Genomic DNA, 22670 nt, shown 5'->3' with positions numbered 1-22670 from the left:
CAATGGATCCTCTGCTGTGAATGGGTGCCGTCAGAACGAGAGTAAAGACAATAATCCACATGACTCCAGTCAGTGGTTTAAAGATGAAACGCATTGATGATGTTTCGCTGATGAACTGGATTACTTGTGGATCATTGAGATGTTTTTATCAGCCGTTTGGACTCTCACTCTGACGGCACCCATTCACTGCTGAGGATGCCATGGTGAGCAAAAGAAGAAAGCGTGAGAAAGTGCAATGCTGTATTTCTCCAAATCTGTTCTGATGAAGAAACAAACTCATCTACATCTTGGATGGTCTGAGGGCGAGTAGATGTTTAGGTGAACCATTGTTTTAATAGGCTGGTGTTTCATTTAACACCTAAGAAATTTCTTTATGTGGAATCTATATAGTACGTGATATAAATGCCATTTGGTTGAATATAATGCCATTTTAAGCATGCAAAGATTATTACACTGTTATTATTATATTATTATTATTATTATTATTATTATACACTGTTGCTAATGCTTTGACAAATGAAACAGTTTTAATCGTGCCTTCAAAGTGGCTAAGCAAGAGGGAGGTGAGGTGAACGTAATCAGGTGACACAGAAAGCAAACCAGTGCTATCGGTGTAATTCACTGCATAATCTGTATCTTATCAACACGTTTTATTTAATGTTGTTTTGATTCACATCAAAGCGCTAAACGAGAAAGCACTCTCACCTGCATAATGAGTTAACCATTCTCATCAGTGTGTTATGCTGAAATATTCATATGCTCAAAAACTTATCACCTTTTTTATGATTCTCTAGGGATCAAGTAGTAAGCAACATCTTTCAAAGACTGTTGCTAAAAGATATGGTGTTCACCCAAATACAACAATTTCTTTTGTGTACTTCTACTGCAATTTGCTATTAAACAAGCGAGAAACAATGAAATCAGTAACGTCAAACCCAGCGCTAAATGATAAACAAGACAATACACTCTCAGAAAAAAAACACAAAAACACATCTCTGTACCCTATTTACCCCAAAAGGTGCATAGTATCTCCTTAAAGGTATCAAATATATAGAACTGCAATCTAACACTGATTACAGTGTTGTTATTGATAACTACAAATTTATTAAAAACAAACAATATTTTAACAAAATTAATAAAGCTGTTAAACTGAAATCAAATATAATTGTCAGAAAAAAAACATTTAAACTTGCATTGGAAAGTGAAATATGTTAATATTGAATTATTAAAATGACTAAAACTGAAATAAAAAATAAATAAATGTATATAAAAATAAATAAAATACAAAAGCAAATCTAACAAAATGACTAAAATTAAAAGGAAAATTACAATAGCAAAAGCGAATTTAAAAATAATATAGAAATATCATTAAAACAACACAGGTTAGTTTAATGTTAGATACAATTTTGTCACCAAGCCAGCAGAGGGAGCCCTGACCTCTGGGTGATCTGCATCCACTCCCTCTGCGTTAACTTCCTGTTCCTGGACTATAAAGACTGCAGCAAGCCACTCACCTGCAGGTTGCATTGTTTCGCCTGTCTCATAGTTAGATCGTTCGTGGATTATAGTTTCTGGTTTTGACCCTGTCTGTTCTCTGATTCTCTGATCGTTTGCCGCCTGACCTGACCTTCTGCCTGTCTCTGGATTTCGTTATTGCCTCGCCTCCTATATATCTGTTAGCCCTGTTTGACGCCTGCCTGTTATGACCATGCCTTTGTTTAATAAAAGCCTGCACATGGATCCGCACGCCTCAGACCGCTCATTCGTGACAGAATGCAACCTCACACCAGGATCCAGCGGCTTTTCACCCGAACCATGGCCAGGTATGCACCTTGCAATGTCTTTGCTAACCCTCAAGCAGGGCACCCGATCACTTGAGGATTATACTCAGGAATTTCTGGACCTGGCTTACTTCTCTGATTTACCGGACTGTTTGCTAATTGAATTTTTTCACGAGGGAATAAATCAGCCACTCAAAACACAACTTGTTCAAGAGGGTCCACGTGAATCACTTGCACACTTTATTGAGTTTGGTTTAGTGACTGTGGGGTCAGCTCTCACGTTGGGTATTATGGAGGAAGAAGACACTGCATTTATTCCCAAGATGGCTGCCTTCCCCGAGCCGCTGCCCAAGATGGCCGCCTTCCCCGAGCCGCTGTGTCACCCTGGCTCTTCGGCTCTCCGCCTCAGTCTCCCCGACCACCTGCTCCGCCGCCGTCGGTCGGCTCCATGGGGTTGATGACCGTTACCTCTCCATGGCTCCTCCCTCCGTCGGCTCCACCACTGACCATCATGGCTTGGTTCTGGATCGCCTCCCGCTCCGGACTCCTCCCGTCTTCACCCTGGCTCCTCCCACCGTCTCTTCCTCCCTGGTCTCAGTTTGCTGACTCCCTCCCGGAACCCCCTCCCAAGCTCACAGTTATGTTTTGTTTTGTGGAGCGCCAGGAGTCGCTCCTAGGAGGGGGGCTATGTCACCAAGCCAGCAGAGGGAGCCCTGACCTCTGGGTGATCTGCATCCACTCCCTCTGCGTTAACTTCCTGTTCCTGGACCATAAAGACTGCAGCAAGCCACTCACCTGCAGGTTGCATTGTTTCGCCTGTCTCATAGTTAGATCGTTCGTGGATTATAGTTTCTGGTTTTGACCCTGTCTGTTCTCTGATTCTCTGATCGTTTGCCGCCTGACCTGACCTTCTGCCTGTCTCTGGATTTCGTTATTGCCTCGCCTCCTATATATCTGTTAGCCCTGTTTGGCGCCTGCCTGTTATGACCATGCCTTTGTTTAATAAAAGCCTGCACATGGATCCGCACGCCTCAGACCGCTCATTCGTGACAGAATGCAACCTCACACCAGGATCCAGCGGCTTTTCACCCGAACCATGGCCAGGTATGCACCTTGCAATGTCTTTGCTAACCCTCAAGCAGGGCACCCGATCACTTGAGGATTATACTCAGGAATTTCTGGACCTGGCTTACTTCTCTGATTTACCGGACTGTTTGCTAATTGAATTTTTTCACGAGAGGAATAAATCAGCCACTCAAAACACAACTTGTTCAAGAGGGTCCACGTGAATCACTTGCACACTTTATTGAGTTTGGTTTAGTGACTGTGGGGTCAGCTCTCACGTTGGGTATTATGGAGGAAGAAGACACTGCATTTATTCCCAAGATGGCTGCCTTCCCCGAGCCGCTGCCCAAGATGGCCGCCTTCCCCCGAGCCGCTGTCACCCTGGCTCTTCGGCTCTCCGCCTCAGTCTCCCGACCACCTGCTCCGCCGCCGTCGGTCGGCTCCATGGGGTTGATGACCGTTACCTCTCCATGGCTCCTCCCTCCGTCGGCTCCACCACTGACCATCATGGCTTGGTTCTGGATCGCCTCCCGCTCCGGACTCCTCCCGTCTTCACCCTGGCTCCTCCCACCGTCTCTTCCTCCCTGGTCTCAGTTTGCTGACTCCTCCCGGAACCCCCTCCCAAGCTCACAGTTATGTTTTGTTTTGTGGAGCGCCAGGAGTTGCTCCTAGGAGGGGGCTATGTCACCAAGCCAGCAGAGGAGCCCTGACCTCTGGGTGATCTGCATCCACTCCCTCTGCGTTAACTTCCTGTTCCTGGACTATAAAGACTGCAGCAAGCCACTCACCTGCAGGTTGCATTGTTTTCGCCTGTCTCATAGTTAGATCGTTCGTGGATTATAGTTTCTGGTTTTGACCCTGTCTGTTCTCTGATTCTCTGATCGTTTGCCGCCTGACCTGACCTTCTGCCTGTCTCTGGATTTCGTTATTGCCTCGCCTCCTATATATCTGTTAGCCCTGTTTGACGCCTGCCTGTTATGACCATGCCTTTGTTTAATAAAAGCCTGCACATGGATCCGCACGCCTCAGACCGCTCATTCGTGACAGAATGCAACCTCACACCAGGATCCAGCGGCTTTTCACCGAACCATGGCCAGGTATGCACCTTGCAATGTCTTTGCTAACCCTCAAGCAGGGCACCCGATCACTTGAGGATTATACTCAGGAATTTCTGGACCTGGCTTACTTCTCTGATTTACCGGACTGTTTGCTAATTGAATTTTTTCACGAGGAATAAATCAGCCACTCAAAACACAACTTGTTCAAGAGGGTCCACGTGAATCACTTGCACACTTTATTGAGTTTGGTTTAGTGACTGTGGGGTCAGCTCTCACGTTGGGTATTATGGAGGAAGAAGACACTGCATTTATTCCCAAGATGGCTGCCTTCCCCGAGCCGCTGCCCAAGATGGCCGCCTTCCCCGAGCCGCTGTGTCACCCTGGCTCTTCGGCTCTCCGCCTCAGTCTCCCCGACCACCTGCTCCGCCGCCGTCGGTCGGCTCCATGGGGTTGATGACCGTTACCTCTCCATGGCTCCTCCCTCCGTCGGCTCCACCACTGACCATCATGGCTTGGTTCTGGATCGCCTCCCGCTCCGGACTCCTCCCGTCTTCACCCTGGCTCCTCCCACCGTCTCTTCCTCCCTGGTCTCAGTTTGCTGACTCCCTCCCGGAACCCCCTCCCAAGCTCACAGTTATGTTTTGTTTTGTGGAGCGCCAGGAGTCGCTCCTAGGAGGGGGGCTATGTCACCAAGCCAGCAGAGGGAGCCCTGACCTCTGGGTGATCTGCATCCACTCCCTCTGCGTTAACTTCCTGTTCCTGGACTATAAAGACTGCAGCAAGCCACTCACCTGCAGGTTGCATTGTTTCGCCTGTCTCATAGTTAGATCGTTCGTGGATTATAGTTTCTGGTTTTGACCCTGTCTGTTCTCTGATTCTCTGATCGTTTGCCGCCTGACCTGACCTTCTGCCTGTCTCTGGATTTCGTTATTGCCTCGCCTCCTATATATCTGTTAGCCCTGTTTGACGCCTGCCTGTTATGACCATGCCTTTGTTTAATAAAAGCCTGCACATGGATCCGCACGCCTCAGACCGCTCATTCGTGACAAATTTAGATTACTGTGTATTTATTCATTTATTTTTATTTTTACTTATATATTAATTCATTAAAACTATTCAACTTTTGGGCAGCTGCAGCACAAAAAATCCCCATGAATTTCAATTCAGATATTAAAAACAATTTCATCACTTAAGAAGTATATTAACATCACTCTGTGTAAATTTTCAATTAAATGTTTAAATAAATGAATAGGTCTTGTCCAGAAATACTTTGATTACACCTTCAGAGCATTGTGCGACCTCTGACCTTTAGGGCTGATACAAGGGCCTTCCAGGTAGAAGACGCCCTTCAGCAGGGCGAGCTCCTGCAGGATGATGCCAAAGCTGTAGACGTCCCCCTTCTGTGTCCCACACGCAGGTGGGCTGTCGGCACGGAGAAGCTCGGGGGCTGTCCACAGCTTGCCTGCGAATGCAAACATGGATGTTACGTCTTCACACGCGTGCGGTCTGATATCTACGCGTTGCCACGGTACTCACGTGCATAGAAAGCGTGCACGTCGTCCAGGTTGTTCTCCTTGTGGAAACTTTCCAGGCCGTAATCGGTGATCTTCAGCACGAAGCGACTGTCCACCACACAGTTGGAAGACTTCAGGTTGCCATGGGAGACAATAACGCTGTTGTGGAGGAACGCCATTCCCTGAGTGGTGAAAAGATGACAGCCTTACAAAGACGTCTGAGAGCATCCATCATGTTTACCGATACACCATGAAAATATTAATTACAGACTCTTTTCCAACCGTAATATGCTTTCTGGAGTCATAATTTGCTCGTCAGGGAACTGACATCCTCATGAACCGTTTCAAATTACACACGTCTCAAAACCTCCCCAATAAAATGTCTCACAGGAGCGAGCCTCAATTTAACCGAGAATTATATTTAAAAAAAAAAAAAAAAAAAAAAAAAAAAATCAAGGCAGTTTGATGTGAAAGGTTTATATTTTAGTGCTCTTTGCAAGCATCATTAAAACAGCAAGACATCTTTCCCTTACCTTCTCCTCCTGAGATTAAGAGCAAAAGAGTCTCTGAAGTGAAACGCTCACCTTAACAATGTCATTGATTAGAGAATAGCGAAACATCCAGTCCAGCGTGATTCCTTCGCTCTCCATGAGGTCCTACAGGTCACACACACACACACACACACACACACACACCGTGTGGAGAGTTCATATGGAGAAAAGGCTTGATGGATATTAATTATATTCCCCCACATCTTCCTGTCAGTTATGTGTTATCATCTTTTCAGTTTTCATAGCTAAGGGGTATCATTTTCTTGTTAAAATATTTCTTATCCCAGCTTAAATGTGCAGAGACAACTCTAAGAAACCATTTGTAAATTGACATTGGTGCTTTCAACACATCGCTGTTCATTGGAGCGATCTGACACAGCAACACTGGATCAACCAGAAGCATTACTCCTTGGGGAAAAGTCTTCTAGTAGTAGTCCTCCTACAAAGTTCACCTTTATGAGCCGGGAAGTCGGAATTATGACATCAGGTGTAATCAAATTACTTTATTGGAGCGAGTTTTCTAACTTTACATTAAAAAAATGATGCATAAACCCTAGCCCTAACCTTAGTTTTTATTGGTAGATATCTAAATAAAAACTGCTTTTAAAACAGTCCTGCCTCCAGAATAAAAGCGCTAATCACTTATTTGTGACGTAATTACAGGAGCCGCTCGATGTTCTAGTACACGAGCATTGACTGGTCTGCACTGAAAATGTGTTTGACCATAATGTTATTAGACCATTTAATTTAATACTTTGTGGCTGATTTGAAATGTAAGCTGTTTGTAAGCTCATAAAGCAGTTTTGGTGATTTCGGGGTTCTCCCTTTCATGTAGATAGGACTTGGTCTTGGATGTCTGAAGTAGCTGCCCAGAGGTGATGCAAATACGCTCTTTTCTTTTCTTTATGTTATTATTTCAGTCTATGTTCCCCAGTCTTGGTTTTTGTGGACCCTTAAAGTGCCCTCCAGGAAACTACGATCTCACAGGCTCATTCAGTCCAAAGGCAACAAGGTGGAGGAGCTAATCATTTACTAAGGAAACTAACAAGGTGGGAAAAGGAACAAGGGAACAGAGCAACATTAAGCCAGTTTTTGCTTAACTAAATCTATTCAAATCTGTGTTAAGCTGAACAAGTACTACAGTTAATAAAACTGTATAATAGCATATAATATTATATGATTAATATGGTAAAATTATATATATATATATATATATATATATATATATATATATATAATTAGCTAATTGAAAATATTAATATATAAATATTAATATTATAAATACCTTTACTTGTACATTGCTCTGAGCTAATCACAGTGCATTCTGTGTTTGTCCTATCGGTCAAAAATATATGCGGCGTTGCCTTAGAAGAAGATATCTTAGAAGGCAGCATTATTATTCATGTCAGAAGATGTTGTCTAATTAGAAGGTAGAAGAAGTATTTATGTTTATGTTTGTTTGTTTATTTAGTCATGCAGTAAAAAAGGGTTGGCAAGGCAAGTCAAAATCTGAATCCTTATTACCGGGGCCTGCTCGGAGAAACAAAAAGTGTTGCATAAACACGAGCGGTCTATGAATACATGAGCTGTAGGTGCAGTAACTGTGAGCAGCGCTCTGTGTGAGTCACCTGTAAACTTCCTCGAGGGCAGTACTCTGTGAGGATGCAGATGTTGGGTGGGTCAATACAAGCACCGATAAAACGCGTCAAGTGTTCATTCTGTACATCACGCATCTATTGTAGGAGAAAGGGGAAAAGAGGAGAGACGAGCAGAGGACAAAGAGAGAGAGAGAGAGAGAGAGCTGTTTAGTCCCTCTTTTTTTCCATCAGTCCCCGGCTATTAATATCTCCCAGGACATCATATAAACTTAATTAAGGCACCGGGTAAAAAGCACAAAACGGCATGGACGCACACTTACATGTTTGAGTTCAAACAGCACTTTCCTGGTGAGCTCGATGCGTTTCTTGTTGACATACTTAATGGCTATTATGTTTCCCTGGAAAAGAGGCATCAATGGACATTAGTTTCACCCTGATTGCTATCGTGGACTTGGCAAAAAGCTGGAGGTCTTTGGAGACGGGTAAAAAAAAAACCGGCCCATCGTTTAAGAGCAACATAATGCGTTAATTAAGCACCATCTTAATTAATGGGGGAAATGATGACATGTGGACATGAATAGCGCTCATCCTGAGGGGTTCTGCTTAATTGGAGAGGAACTATAGCTCATCCGTTGAAGAATGGGCCCATTAGCCTGGGCACGCCGGTGGAATTACAGGAGACCCAAAGATGAACCCTTCTATTATTTGACTCTTCTGTTGCTAGGCAGGATTTGTTGTTTGTTTATGTTCAAAACGGCACAGAGCCTGCAATAGAATAACACGACCCGCAGCACTTAAATGAAACAAAACAGACCTGGGAGTGGGCGGGGCTTAGCAGACCAGTCAGCGCGATCGTTTTGTTTTGAAAATTATTAATTCACGGGTTCACTGGTCTCATGTCATCAAGAATGCTCTAGGAATATTCACAAAGCTGGAATGCTGCGCTTCGCAACAATATACAAAAAGTGCAAATTAAAGTTATTTTAGATGTTTAAATACTATTAGGAAAAATGTAAAAAAAGAAAAGAAATGGGAACTAACAAGCAGTTATGAAAACCTAAGTGAAGTAATAATTATCAAAAATAAATAATTGCTTTCCATTATATACATGTTTAACTCAATTTTACAGTTTTATATATATAGCCTATTGCCATATCGAGCTTTTATACTGTAGCTACCATTTTTTTGCCTGTAGACCTCAAAATACGTTTTAAATGTCCGAATCAGAAAGAGCTTTATTGTCAAGTGCGTTTATACACACATAAAAACACAAGAAATTCAGCAGAGAATGTACATACAAGCATATTATTTAAAAGTATTAGAATGACGCTAATAATAAACAGAATAGACAACAAACGAAAAAATAATGTTAAACCTATATGGTAATAAAAATATAAAAATGATCTTATTATTATTATCTTATTATCTTACATTATTCAAGTGGAATATGGCCTGAGGGAAAAAGCTGTTCAGTGGTGATTTATCTGTGCTGAAATGCAGGAACAGAAATAATGTTTTCGCATTGAAGGCCAAAACTGATGTCAATTAGGTTAATTCATGCGCATGCATGCTCTTGTTTTCTTCTTTGTAAGATGGCAGAATTGACGCAAACGAAAACTGTAGCTCCTGAAACTGCAAACATAACACCATGTCTGCATTTGTGCTCAGACAAAAGACAAACAACAAGCTCTACCCTCCACTGCTCAAAACTTGTGTTTGAATAGTAAGCAGCAGGTTCTTTTAATAAGAAAACGTAATGCAACTTAAAGGTTGTGAGTCAGAAGTGCCTCAAAACTTACTCAAGATGGCAGCGGCCATACTGAGTTGATTTGGCTTCAATTTCCTATATTGGAAGGATGGGGAGACGCGGCGTCCATCTTTTTAACAGTCTATGGTCTCTATGTACAGTCAGCACAGGTTCAGGAATCAGTTCTCTTTAATTGTGCTGAACACACTCCTGATATTTGTGTTGAACTGTTCTGGAAGAGTGTCGTAAAAACAACTGAACCACTGATTTCTAGTCTTCTTTTGGAGGCACAAAGAAAGTAGTTTCACTTACACAGTGAAACAAAGTGTCTCCAGAACATGGCGCTGGCAGCAACACAACAGCAAGGATAATGGCTTCGCCTTCGTTCTTTGCATAACATTAAAATAAACCCACTCTGTGACGTAGAAAAGCGTGGGCGTGTTTAAACGAGCCGTGGACGAGTCATAACTTTTATAAAATATCTCTTTGGTTTTGAAACGTCAGTATTTGCAACTTTAGGGATCTTAACTATGCCTTTAATACCTTGCAATAGCCGGTTTTGGCGTAGATCTGGAAGTTTCCCTCCATGGTCAGCAGTGAGCCGTAGTTTGAGCCTCTCTGCGTGTGGAGAGATGAATAAGACATGAGCAGCTTTACTCAAACTATAGGAAGCTATTGGAAACGACAGGGTGTGTATGTGTGTGTGTGTGTTTTACCAATGACATGGTGAGTTTGCTGCAGGCTCTGCGCAGCACCTTCTCCATGTTACTCATCTGAATGTCTTCCCAATGTACACGCCACAGCTGAGCGGTCAACTCGTTCTCCAGCTTCAGCTTCCTGACGTCGCCGAGTGACGGACAGAGAAAAAGACAGAGAGAGAAGGAAAGAAGAGCAAAAATAAGCAGAGGAGAGGGACAATGAGAGACGGGATGCAACTGGGAAAAACATCAGATGAAACAGTTTAATTAATGAAAAGGAGAACAACATTGATTTGGCATAAATGTTAAATAATACAAATCAATATGTGCATCACTCTCAGCACCGTGAAACAGCTTTCGAGTTGCACATGTACAGATAAAAACGTCCTTCAGAGGAAAAGAACTAAAAATGTAATTTTATTAATAGCATTTGCATTATATTATCAAATAATAACTGAAGCATGCAGATATTTCAAGAAATAATTTGAGCACAGCAAACAATCTCATTGTCTGTACACAGTTGAGTTACTCTACAATTTTTGGGTTTCCATCTAAAAAAATGAATTCGCCAATCAACATGTGCAACTTACCATGAAATATTATATAATCAATTTAATAAGCTCATTTTCACTCTCATTTCCCACAAGCCCTCACTAAATAATTGGAGAATATTAGAAATAAACAAACTTTTCCATTTCTCTGTCAATGGTGTCACATGTTGATACACATAATACTACATGTCCCTCTGTATTAAAGTAATAGTATTTATGTTTAAACTGTATTAATTTGTCAGAAAGTTACGATAAATCTTTAAAAATTTGTGGTACGAACCATTTACTTATGCACAGGAAAGAAACATCCGTCGAGACATTTCACAGACCCTTTAATTATAATATATAGTAAATGTGTACATTGCAGTTGAATGTTTAGCCATTTGAAATTGAGCACCAGCATCTGCCAGAGCAATACTACAGTGATCCGCTGGACAGTCTGGCATTCATTAAAAAGAGGCAGATGAAATCATAGAAACAGGAGATCATCAGAGCACAAGATATAAGCAGGCCTCTCCAGCCCAGCCTGATCACACAGGAAAAAATAACTATTTTACAAGATGGCGATTACGTACGATTACCGTTACGACACGATTAAATATGATTTTCAGAATAAAAGCATAGCCGTAACATACAGTTGATTGCCACAAATTGCCATTAGACCGTGTTTTTCAGCCTTAATGTGAATGAGAGCTATTTGCAAGGATGAAATATTCTACTTGATTGATATAACATCTGCGTCTATGCTTCAGAATGACAAAACACACTCTGTCAGGCGCTACTATATGTCCTAGGAATCATAATGAAATCTCTTGATATCCTGCGTCAGTGGATATCATTCCCTTTCAGTTGGTCACCTCGAGAAATTTGCCACGGCACGGATATTCAGGTATAAATTGTTCATAACACATGAATAACTTCAGTCGTTTGTGCAGTTTTGAATAAGTATCCCTAGTGGCAGGGCTTTGAAACAACGTCAAAAGGGAACGTCTTTGTTTTAAACCTTGTTAAAATGAGAAAAATTTATTCTAAACTGCCTTTAAATGTCTAAATCTTTCAGGGGGAGGCTGAACGGGGCTCTCTGACTGTCCAAATATATTATAATGTATGAGTAATGTTTGTAACTATATGACAGCAACACATGCAAGTCTCCCTGAGCTAAAAGCATCATATTCAAAATGCTAGCAATGAAAGATAGAAATGTGTGTAGCACTAAAAAAATTGTTATTTATTACTTTTAAATGAAATGAAATGTTCAAATAATAATCTCATGCAACTATTATGAAGAATAAGTGCAATTAAAATGAAAATACAATCAATATTATAGGATCGACATCATCAGTTTTTTAAATAAAGCAAAGCCGTCTTTGGCTGCAAATCTCGGAATGAACTTAATAGAAATCATATGCATGTCATTGTCACTGGATACAGGTCACATATGGTATAAAGTGATGAAGTCACGGAGACGTAGACTGAGGAGCTATATCTTTCTCTGTCGTGGTCTGGCAGTAAGTTCCCTAATTAAACATCAGGAACAGATAGAAGAGGAGAAAGGCAGAAAGAAAGACAGACAGAGATATAATATCAGACCCAGATCGCCCAAAGCTCAAAAATTTGCACACCTGACATGTAGTGTTACATCATGTCTACACCGCAGGCCAGTGACGCGACACAACGAGAACGCTCATGTTATATTCAAGAAAGCTTGATTAAAGCGCTCTAGTTTTGTCATGTCTCGTCGCTCGCTCTCAGTATAGACATCGTGTTCGTCTGCACAGGTTTCAACTGACCTGTATATGAAGACCGTGACCGTTACGATGATGATAAAAATGAAGCACACCACTATGGAGATCATCTGGTGCATGGTGACCGTCTCTGAGGAACAAAAGCAAGAACACAATCTCTACACGTCTGAATTTCATAGCAGTTCACACAGACATCGGTAAGAGCTGCCGAAACCGTTTCATACGTATTATTTTATTCTGACCACTTCTCTTTCTTTCTCTTCCACAGCTTTGGAAATCGGATTTAAAACCCAAATGCAAGTCAATTTTTCATTTAGAGAAAAGACAGAAAAGAGAAAAGACGTAATTTCAGTATGAAGCATATGGGGGCCTTATATACAGGCATTAATATGCGCTTAATTAGCACTGATCATTTATTTAATTTACTAATATTGTAGTAAAATGTACTATAGAATTTACTCCAAGCACTTTGGCTCTTAATTTCTCTCCTGTTAATTTTCTTAACATTATATAAATATTCATGCTCTAACAGAGCTGGTGTCTGGTGTACAGACGGATCTGAAAACACGAGCATGTTTATCAAAAGTGAAGTTAAAAATGGTTCTGCACGTCAGGAATAACTCATTTGTCAGATATGTCTTTTCTTACTCTCGCCTGGCAGTGGGCTCTTTGAGGATCTTTTTCAGGCGACGGGTGTTTCACACGCTCTCACTATAAGGATCAACTGCTGTGTGCTATTTTTTGGATCTGTTATTAACCTAAATTTAATTAAGTAACGTTACAGAACTACACTACAACAACACGAAGCATGCCTTGATTTAATCATCACGTTAATCATTAACTCCACGAGTCTCATCCTGCTTACACACACGCATTTTTGCATCTCATCACTAAAATCCCCATTTCAGGAAATACTGATTCTACTTCACACTCGATTGTAATGAGAGAACTTTATACTACTAAATACGATGCATGCAAACGTATACTTAATGTATTTAAAAAATTAAGAGTAATGTAGACTCAGTCAGATAATAACCGTCACATAATAAATCCCAACAATATTAAAATACAAGAGTGCTAAAGTGAAATGGCTGATTGTTTAATGTCTTGCTTTTTGCATGGCTATTTATTAACGCCAGGACGTGAAACATTGATTTAAGTTTAATTTATTATAAAATACGTTTGGGAACACGATTTTGGCTGTGTATAGTGGAGTCTGGTGTCTTTTCATACGGGTCTATTATTGCATGAGTTATATAGGGCTGCACTCACTTGCCAGGCAGGCAGGGTTGTCGTTTTTGAAGCCACACAGAGGGATATCTGGAGGCGGACTTCCCTTCAGCCAGTACACCTTCATCCCTGGCTCTGGAATCATCTGCTTCTGACTGCCATTATACACGGACACAATCTAGGACATACAGCCCATCGTTTCAGCAGCGGTGAGGTGGCTTTAGTCAGTAAGTATTTTAAAAGTACAGAGGTATATGATCAGACGTAGGCCTCTGTACCTGATAAACTCCAGTATCCGTGTCGGTCATGTCCCATAGAGCAAAGTCGATCTCCCGATCGCCATTCTCATCCAGCTGAACGAGTCCGGTAACCCCTATCAAGATTAGAAAACAAACATTAGATCAGAGTCTCATATAAGTGGGTGTTTCAGGCTGTGCAATGCATTTTGCGCCGTTCGGTAGAAAACGCACAGATGCTGAATGGAGAAAGGTTGTGCATGTATCGTGGAAGTCTCTAAAATGGCGGGAAAAGGTAGTGTTTTACAAATGTTTTACATGTGCTTTAGTATGTTAGGAAACACATCGAAATAAGTGTACTTCTTTAAAGCATGACAAAATATTCTTATAATATAAAGATTTTAAATGTGTACAAAGTATACCTTTTAAAGAAATAATTCACACAAAAATGAAAATGACCCCATGATGTACTCATTCCCAAGCCGTTGCTGGAAATCAAGAGTTATAATTTTTGTTACAAAAACGCATCGAACTGCTTCAGAAGACACATGTTAACCCCCCAGAGGAATAAAGGTTAGTTTTACGATGTATACTGTATATGTGATTTGTGGAGCTTTAGAGTAATGAGCATTATCCCCAAGCTTAGAAGAGCCAGAATAAATTGATAAAAATCACAGACTGTGTTCATTTGAAAGAAGTTTTATATTATATATATATATATATATATATATATATATATATATATATATATATATATATATATATATATATATATATATATATACACACACACTATATATATATATATAGTGTACTAAGAAACATATTTAATAAACAATGCGCAGATTAAAGAACGCAGACCCAAAATATAATTTACATATCAACCAACAATCATGCTGCATGATTCATTTTAATACTCTCCTCCCACAAAAACAAGTGAGTCTTAGCTTACTTTTCCCTGCGCGTCTTTACTAAATCCTGACAGTACAAAAAAAGATGATTTCTGCTGGTGCAAGCTTTCAGTAAATCTGAATCATAGTTATTAAAATATACTCCACATACACTTAATTGGCGTTTAATTTTATTAACATTATAGGCTATTTTTGTATTTTGTATTGCATGTCATATTTCAATACAATTTATAGCATAAAATCAATACAGTTTAGCACACCACATTTTCACGAGCGTTGTATTGAGCATTGGGTCTAATTTGCGCCGGCACATCATTAATCATTCATCATGTAGCAGTTTAAATATCATTGATGGATGAACACAAAGCTAAGGCAGCGGGCAGCAGATGCACAGCACCTGGCCTTGGCCAAACCACACAGGGGAAACGAGGCTAAAAGATAATCACACCTCATTTATCCAGTAGATTTTCCCATCATTGATGCAGTAAGCACTGAGCAAGCACACTAAGCTTCTTGCCAGCAATGTGACTCTTTCCCGGCACTCAGCAATAATGCCCACAACCTGACTGCACTTTTCTGATGCCTGGCACCGAGCCTAGAACACCTGAGTTCTGCTAACCCATGCAGAGACATTCAATAGGCTGTGATTTAACAGGCCATGGCCAGACTCTCATGGCAAAAAAAAAAAAAAAAAAACAGCAACTAACAAATGGCTTAAAACTTTTATGGTAAAACTGTTTTGAACTTGCTTTAGAGCATTAGACTATGAAAGCTTATTTCCGCCGTGAAATAAAAATATGAAAAAAGGTAACTGTGATTTTTAACCCACAATTTTGACTTTTTTCCTTATTTCTTCCAATTCTGACTTTTATGTCATTATATAAAAGTGCTTCACAATGCCATAAAAGAACTTAATGGTTCCATAAAAAACCTTTAACATCTGAAGAACCTTTCTGTTTCTTTGTGGTGAAAGAAGGTTCTTTAGATTATAAAAAGGTAAGAAAGAGATGCTTTTCAAAAGAATCTTTGACTAAATGGTTCTTTGTGGAATAAAGAATGGTTCTTCTGTGGCATGGCTGTGAAGAACCTTTCAAGCAGCTTATTTTTATGACTGTGATTCAGATTTCTCAGAACTGAGAGTTTCACAATTCAGACTATTTTTCTCATATTTTTATACACCTGACCAGACCAGATGCACATGCGAAGAAAAATGTGCAAATGTGAAAAAAGGCAGAATTGTGAAATGTAAATTTCAGAATTTTGTAAAAAAAAAATAATAATAACGAAGTCAGAATTGTAGAATGTAAACAGAATCGAAAGAAAAAGCTGAAACTATGAGATGTAAACCGAGTTCTGAGAAAAGTGTAACATTGTGATACGTAAACAAAGAAAAATCTGAATTCTGAAAAAAAAAATATTGTGAGATTTTAGCCGAATCAGAAAATGGTATCTATATTAATAATTAGATCTAGAAGGCTTTTCGGAAGGAATGTTTTATCTTCAGAAATGCAAATTGTGTGTGTGTGTGTGTTTGCGCGTGCGTGTGTGCGTGCGCGCGCGTGTGTGTGTGCGTGCGTGTGTGTGTGTGTGCGCATGAGTTTAAAATAAACTGAACACTGAATGTTCTTTGATGTGTTTGGTCCATCTGCTGTGGTCTACCACCTCAACTCACCTCTTCCCAACAGCCCCTGTGAATATGAACACAGATCTGTATCCTGCACCGTATCTAACACTCAGACACTCTCTGTCACCACAGCACGTTGATTCAATAAAACCCCTAAATATAGCATGAGCCATGCAAAACCCACCGCCACAATGCGAGGGCTTTCTGTGGCTGACGGGAGGGTGTCATGTGATTTACAGCTCGAACACGTCTAGAACACCTCAGCAAGCCTGCAAGGTGGTTGTGAGATGACTTAAATCATGTTAAAGTCAATTAAAAAAAATTGTCAGTCAAGATTCACAGAACAAAAACACTTGACTAAATGAAAAGATCTGCCGTAATTCAGATTAAATGTCACCCGTGGTGTAGGTTTGGTGTCATTACGCCACATTAAAACACGCAAGAACCCATGGCATTTGGGGTTTCTGATGATGCCTAATAAGAACCGAAGCTGATTTGGAAGAAAGTAACAGTATTTTAGAAATACAGCAAATAAATAATTACTATGTTAGATTTTTGGATGAACTGTTGATTTAAAAATAACTGAATTTGCAGAGCTTGGCTGATTCGCAACGCTCTGATTCTAATTATAAGACTCTTTAGAGAGTTGCTATTCCTGAAAACCTTTACCCCATGGCGCGTTCCCCCGGTGTACTTCATTTTGACTACGCAACGACTACGTGTATTTGTCAAGCTGCGGATTCTTTCAACCCCTGAAGCCGAAAAACGTGTGTGATGAGACGGGGAGTATCGCTTTCGGTGTCAGAGGGGGGTGGAGAAAGATTTTTACTGCCTCGACGTGTTGATACCGATCAATACCGCTCACCGTGGGAAACAAGGCAGACACGGACCGCAGCGGCGATGAGCAAGACATGTTAATGGAGCAGAAATAATAACAGAGCGGTGCGGAAAACACAGTGAAGACAGAATCAGACAAGACCGCGAGAAGAAATCAATGCTGAATAAAGAGACTCAAAGGCTGTGTTGTGTCTAGAGAGACGCTATTAAAACAGATGTCATGCATGCAGGTCTTTCTCAGCAGTAATGGAGATTTGGGCTCCCGAGGTCCCAGTGGAGAGCTAGGTTCAGCTAGCAGCATAGAGTTTCATCCCTGTCATGACACCGCACAGTTTCCATGTGAGCCACACTAATAGGCTGCCGATATGGTGTGTGTGTGTGTGTGTGTGTTAAGTGGGGGTACGTGCATGTGTGCATGCTCAGGAGTGTTTGTCTCTCCAATCGAGGACATAGTTCCCTCCCTCCTCAATATCTGAGCCGGAGCGTACCTGTTTTTGCAGCATCAAATTGAATGAATAAGAAAAGTGGTTACTGGAGCCTGAAATAGCTTGTACCCTTTGAAACAGACCCTTTAGTTAGATTGATTTCAGAGGAAAACATCTTTTTATGAGCTTGTGTCTATGTAATTAGACATCAGCGTTAGCGATAGTTTGACAGACTCCCTCTTGCATGAAGAGACATGAGGAAAAAAAGCGATGCAGCCGTGACTGGCATGGCTTTCTTCCTTTAATTTCAGCTCTAATTAGCTTGGTATTTACAAATAACAGCGGTGAAGAAGTAAGAGGGAAATGACATGCGGGATTTGTTGTTACTAAAAAAAAACAAAACAAAACAAGGAGCTTGCTTTCAGGAGAAAAGAGCACAAGCTAAACCAACGAATGAATGTAAATGTATATATATATATATTAGTATGTGTGTGCATGTATATATACCTAATAAATATACATAGTACATAGTACATATTATGTAAATATTTGAAAGCACTAGTTAATATATTTACATTTTTATGTAAAATATTCAATGTTATATGACTATATAAATGTATTTACATGTAAATATTATCAAAATATATATTGTGTGTGTGTGTATTTATGCATGCATAATAAATAGTGCACATACATATGTAACGTAAACCCAAACATTCATTCTGCATGCGATTAGTCGTTTGACAGCGCTAAAGGAAATATAACAAAAATGGTATTTTAATCGTTATCACGATTTCTGCAGTCATTTCTGTTGATTATTTATCCAGAAAGCATTTCATTTTTATTTGACATTTTCGTGATCTTGATCTCGTAACAGGCCTCCATAAGCTTTTATACTTGCGGTTGCCAAGAGTTGTCAAGACTTTCGATCCCACATTCAGAGCTTTTATCTTAAATTGATACATTTTCTGCCAAGTGTTTTAATTAATCCCAGCCTGGCAGCTTGCTCTTTCTGTGTATAGAGAGAAAAAAAACATTGATGAACTGAAAAAAATCAACAAACATGAGTTTTTGTGATCTCATTTGAGATAAATCTGTGTTAAATCCAAATACTGTGCCACGATAAAAAGTCAAAATGGAAGTATGTTGCTCAAACGGTTTATGTTTTTTCTTAATAAAAGAACATTTCGTGCATTAATAGGACATTTTTTTTTAGCTGTATCTGTTTTAACATAAATACAAATTTTAAAGAGTAAATATTTTTTTACATTCATACTGCAAGCCATTCACAGCAGAACCACCAAGTGTTTCCTTTTATGAAATGTTCTCCTGGTAATCAGAAACACAGCAAACGTGTGCAAGTTTGAACATGTGGGACCATCACTGAATGTGCATTAACAAAATCCTACCAGCACAGGATACAAGAACTTCATAATACCACCAGAGGGACTGCGGGCCGAATTCAGATGGTTTGCTTGGGTGTGGGAATGGACCGAGTGGGGTCTTCTCATATCAAGACATATAAAAAGCATGAACATTTCTAAATCTATATTCTTCCCCTGACCAGAATATGTCCCGTTCACGTGATCTGCATGATGGGAAATCCACCTCGAAACACAAGTCCTCCGCATGAATGTTGCTAGGCAGCAATAAAAAAAAGTGAAAAACGTTGAAAGCAGTTATTACTAAGAATGCATGTCCAGTAATAACAGGCTGTGCTACCAAAGGGGCCAAAGTTGAAACAAATTCAATGTACCAATGCATCACTGGACCTGCTGTGATTTCCTCCATGAAGTTTACAGGAATAGGTTTCCAAATTCTGTATTTTCTGTTGTAATATTTCTGGTTTTAATAGTCTTATTAAATTATAACAAATAAAAAAGGATCAGTAATTAAACAAATTCATATACATTTTATTTAAAAAAATCATATAAGATTAAAGATAATAGTGCTTTATGATTTGTATTTTCATTTTTCTTGAAATTTCTGTGTTGTTTGTTCTTCTGGAATGTAATATTTAAAATTTAATATTAATTTATTATTTATTTATTATTAAAATTATTAATGTATTTATTATTAAAAAGATGTATAAAATACTAACATTTATTTATTTATTTAAATCAAACAAATTACATGTATTTGGACATTTTTTGGCAAACAAACTGGCAACATCTGTTTAAATTATAAAATGGAGGAAAATGTGATATATATGTGTACTATTTAAAAAAATAAAACGAATATTAATGTTGTTCTTACAGAGCTGCAATGTATTTCTGTCAGAATTTTTTCAAGCAATCTTTTATTTTATTCATTTCTTGAATTCCATTCTGTAATTCCGTCTGCTTTTTCCACATCACTGAAACACACCGAGGAACGTGAAAAGATGGATCAACGTCAAACCAGTAAGGAAGATGCATTCAGTATTTTCTTTCTCACTTTGTAGCCAAAGTAACATTGACTCTTTTTTTGGGTATTCGATACAAAGCAAGAGCTCAGACATGGTGGGAATTGATGGTTGGCGGTTGGTAGAGAATCTGTGAGAATGAGCAGACAGATCGTTTTTAGATCTCAATTGTTTAAGAGCGAATGATTTTGAGTCCTCAGCCAATATAAAGTGGATTTGATTGGCCGTTATAAGAACTTCACAGCATGACTGCTCCTCACACTGTCGATAACATTCGCTGGCTTGCGAAAAAACTCTGTCGATAATGTTCCTTGCTGAGTCAAATATAGTTGTTTCCTATAGAGAACGGCTCGGCTTCTACTCCTAGATTGAATTATAAATAAAGATGGCGACATTTTTGTGTGTAACTGTTATCAATAGTGCTTTTGAGAAAGGTCTGGCTGCAATGAAAGCTTCTACCACTGTATGCCAACATCAACCTCTATACTGTACTGGCTGAAAATGAATGCACTGCTTGATTTAGTTTCTCTTATTTTCATCAGTATATAAAAAAATCCTACAATAATTCAACAAAAAATGATTTGGACGTTGTCCAGGCTACTCTAACACTGAATGCACTGTTGTAAAAAGATATCATTGATCAAATGAGGAACTAAACAGGGGGATCTGAGGAGTCTGCTTTATGTTCCCTAGCCCATCTTTCTTCTCTCTGTGTGGTCTGATTTCTATTCAGAGGGAAATAGATTTCCTTTTTCAGCTTCTCACACCGAATGGGCCAGGGGTGCTCAAGGCAGGTCTGGTGCTCAGGTCGATGAGGATAGCATAGCCACTGAACGGACTGTATTTACTGCTGAATGCAGCTGATTAGCTGGAGACTTGAGCCCAATCTGGAGCAAAAGAGCGAATATGAGGAGGAGAATGAAACGCGGACAGCTGGGACAGTAGATGGCCATAATATTTCATAATAAAAGCTCACGGTTTGATACAAATATTAGAAACGCAATAGAATAAATCAAGGATTATCAGAGCTCAAAACTTCCTTCCCAGCCCACAGATATCAGGGCTGTCAGATTAATTAATCACGATTAATCACATCCAAAATAAAGGTTTGTTTCCATGATATGTGTGTATACTCTACTATTTCTGACTTTTCTGAATTTCCATAAACACTCAATTACATTCAGAGCTAGTGAGTGCTTCTTCTCATTTCTAATGTGAAGACAGATAAATGGTTTAGCCTCGTGAATTCTCACACTCACATGCAGGCATTTGTGTGATTACTGATACTCTATATCCTTTCAGTCTTCTATACGTCATGTGAACTTGATTGGCAACGTTGCTGTATATGAGTGATAACAGGTGATGATCAACCCAATTAAAGCAACAGTTCACCCCAAAAATGTTATTCTGTCATCATTTACTCTCAAGTAGTTGTGTAAGAATTCCTTTGTTCTGCCGAACACAGCGGAAGATATTTTCGAAGCAAGTTTGTAGCCAGGCTGTTTTGGGTCACCAATGACAGAATTTTTTTCTACCATGACAGCATTTTAGTTTTTGGGTGAACTATTCCTTTAACTCTTTACTCACCGTTGACGAGATTTTCCATCATTACATTACAACACTTTACTGCGAATGACAAATACTTCTGGCTATGTTTTCACTGTTATATGTAGGGGGCGCTGTTACAGATCTTCTTAAATAGTACAGCATCTCCAGATCCAAACAGTGCCAGTCAGCGTCAAAGCAGTTAATAATAAATATGCAGATCTTGCCTGTTTAAACCTTAACACCTTGCATATTAACAGTTACTGGATGCTTTCTCTTAAATATATTTAGTTGGAGTTTTTAAACGAAAAAAAAATGATCAGCTTTTCGTTCGCAATGTTTTAGTTTTTTTTTTGATGGGATTGATTAAAAAATAAGTAGCGAGAATATGAATAATGAAGCAAGATTAGGTTTTCTACTTCTTTCTCCTCAAACCCACAAAGCACAAGCTACAGGTAATGTAAAGCATATTCATTAGTGAGAGGAGAAAAAGAAACGGTTAGCGGAAAAATACAGCTGGTCCTAACAGAGGGGTCTGTTCCTGTGTGAAAGGGTCCATCTGGGGAAGTGACATCGCACCAGCCTCAGCTGCGGGTGCGAGCTAATATAATTGCCATGGAGACGCGAGGAGAGTGATTGACAGCCTCACTCCCGATCAAATTGCCTCTCCTGATCGAGGAAGGGTGTGACGTGGGGACACCGGGCGAGACAAGAACACGGGATTGGGAAGATGAGCCCCAGAGAGAAAGAGGATGTCAATAGACAGTCTGGTGCAGATGGCTAAAGGATGTCCTCATGGACGGTGAGGGGGGTGATACGGAGGGATGTGGGTTTCAACATGCTCACCAAATGGCGCTAATTTATGAAGAAATCTGAGAGAGGCCAGGGAGTAGGGCTACAGGGATTACGACACTGGGAAGATGATCTCTTTGACTTCAGCAAACCCATGATGTAGGAAAGGAAAGCTGAGAAGTCACTCCAAAGGGACGCTGAGGAGGGGAGATGTTACAATGCAGAGTGGACATGTTTATGAGCTTGGGCTCAAAAAGGAAAACCGTTTGCTTCCATGTGGATTGAAGAGCGCTGTGGGAAGCTGAGGGAGAGTCGCTGCACTGCGGTTTCCTGTGCGAAAATACGAAGCATAACCCTA

General features: G+C 39.9%; 1 protein-coding gene across 1 annotated transcript in view; it reads right to left on the bottom strand.

The window, feature by feature from the left end:
• Window positions 1-22670, bottom strand: part of npr1a (natriuretic peptide receptor 1a) — a 77878-nt gene that overhangs the window by 7659 nt on the left and 47549 nt on the right. Inside the window, exons 6-15 of the mRNA XM_043218022.1 lie at window positions 13817-13911; window positions 13581-13716; window positions 12354-12438; window positions 10031-10151; window positions 9858-9932; window positions 7888-7965; window positions 7598-7702; window positions 6003-6074; window positions 5441-5600; window positions 5211-5366 (exon numbers count right to left, since the gene is read on the bottom strand). Coding sequence (XP_043073957.1) covers window positions 5211-5366; window positions 5441-5600; window positions 6003-6074; window positions 7598-7702; window positions 7888-7965; window positions 9858-9932; window positions 10031-10151; window positions 12354-12438; window positions 13581-13716; window positions 13817-13911 — 1083 coding nt within the window. The remainder of the gene's footprint in view (window positions 1-5210; window positions 5367-5440; window positions 5601-6002; window positions 6075-7597; window positions 7703-7887; window positions 7966-9857; window positions 9933-10030; window positions 10152-12353; window positions 12439-13580; window positions 13717-13816; window positions 13912-22670) is intronic.

This window comes from Puntigrus tetrazona, chromosome 19 (genome assembly GCF_018831695.1).
Source record: "Puntigrus tetrazona isolate hp1 chromosome 19, ASM1883169v1, whole genome shotgun sequence".
NCBI lineage: Eukaryota > Metazoa > Chordata > Actinopteri > Cypriniformes > Cyprinidae > Puntigrus > Puntigrus tetrazona.
This window is presented reverse-complemented; position numbering and strand designations above follow the sequence as displayed.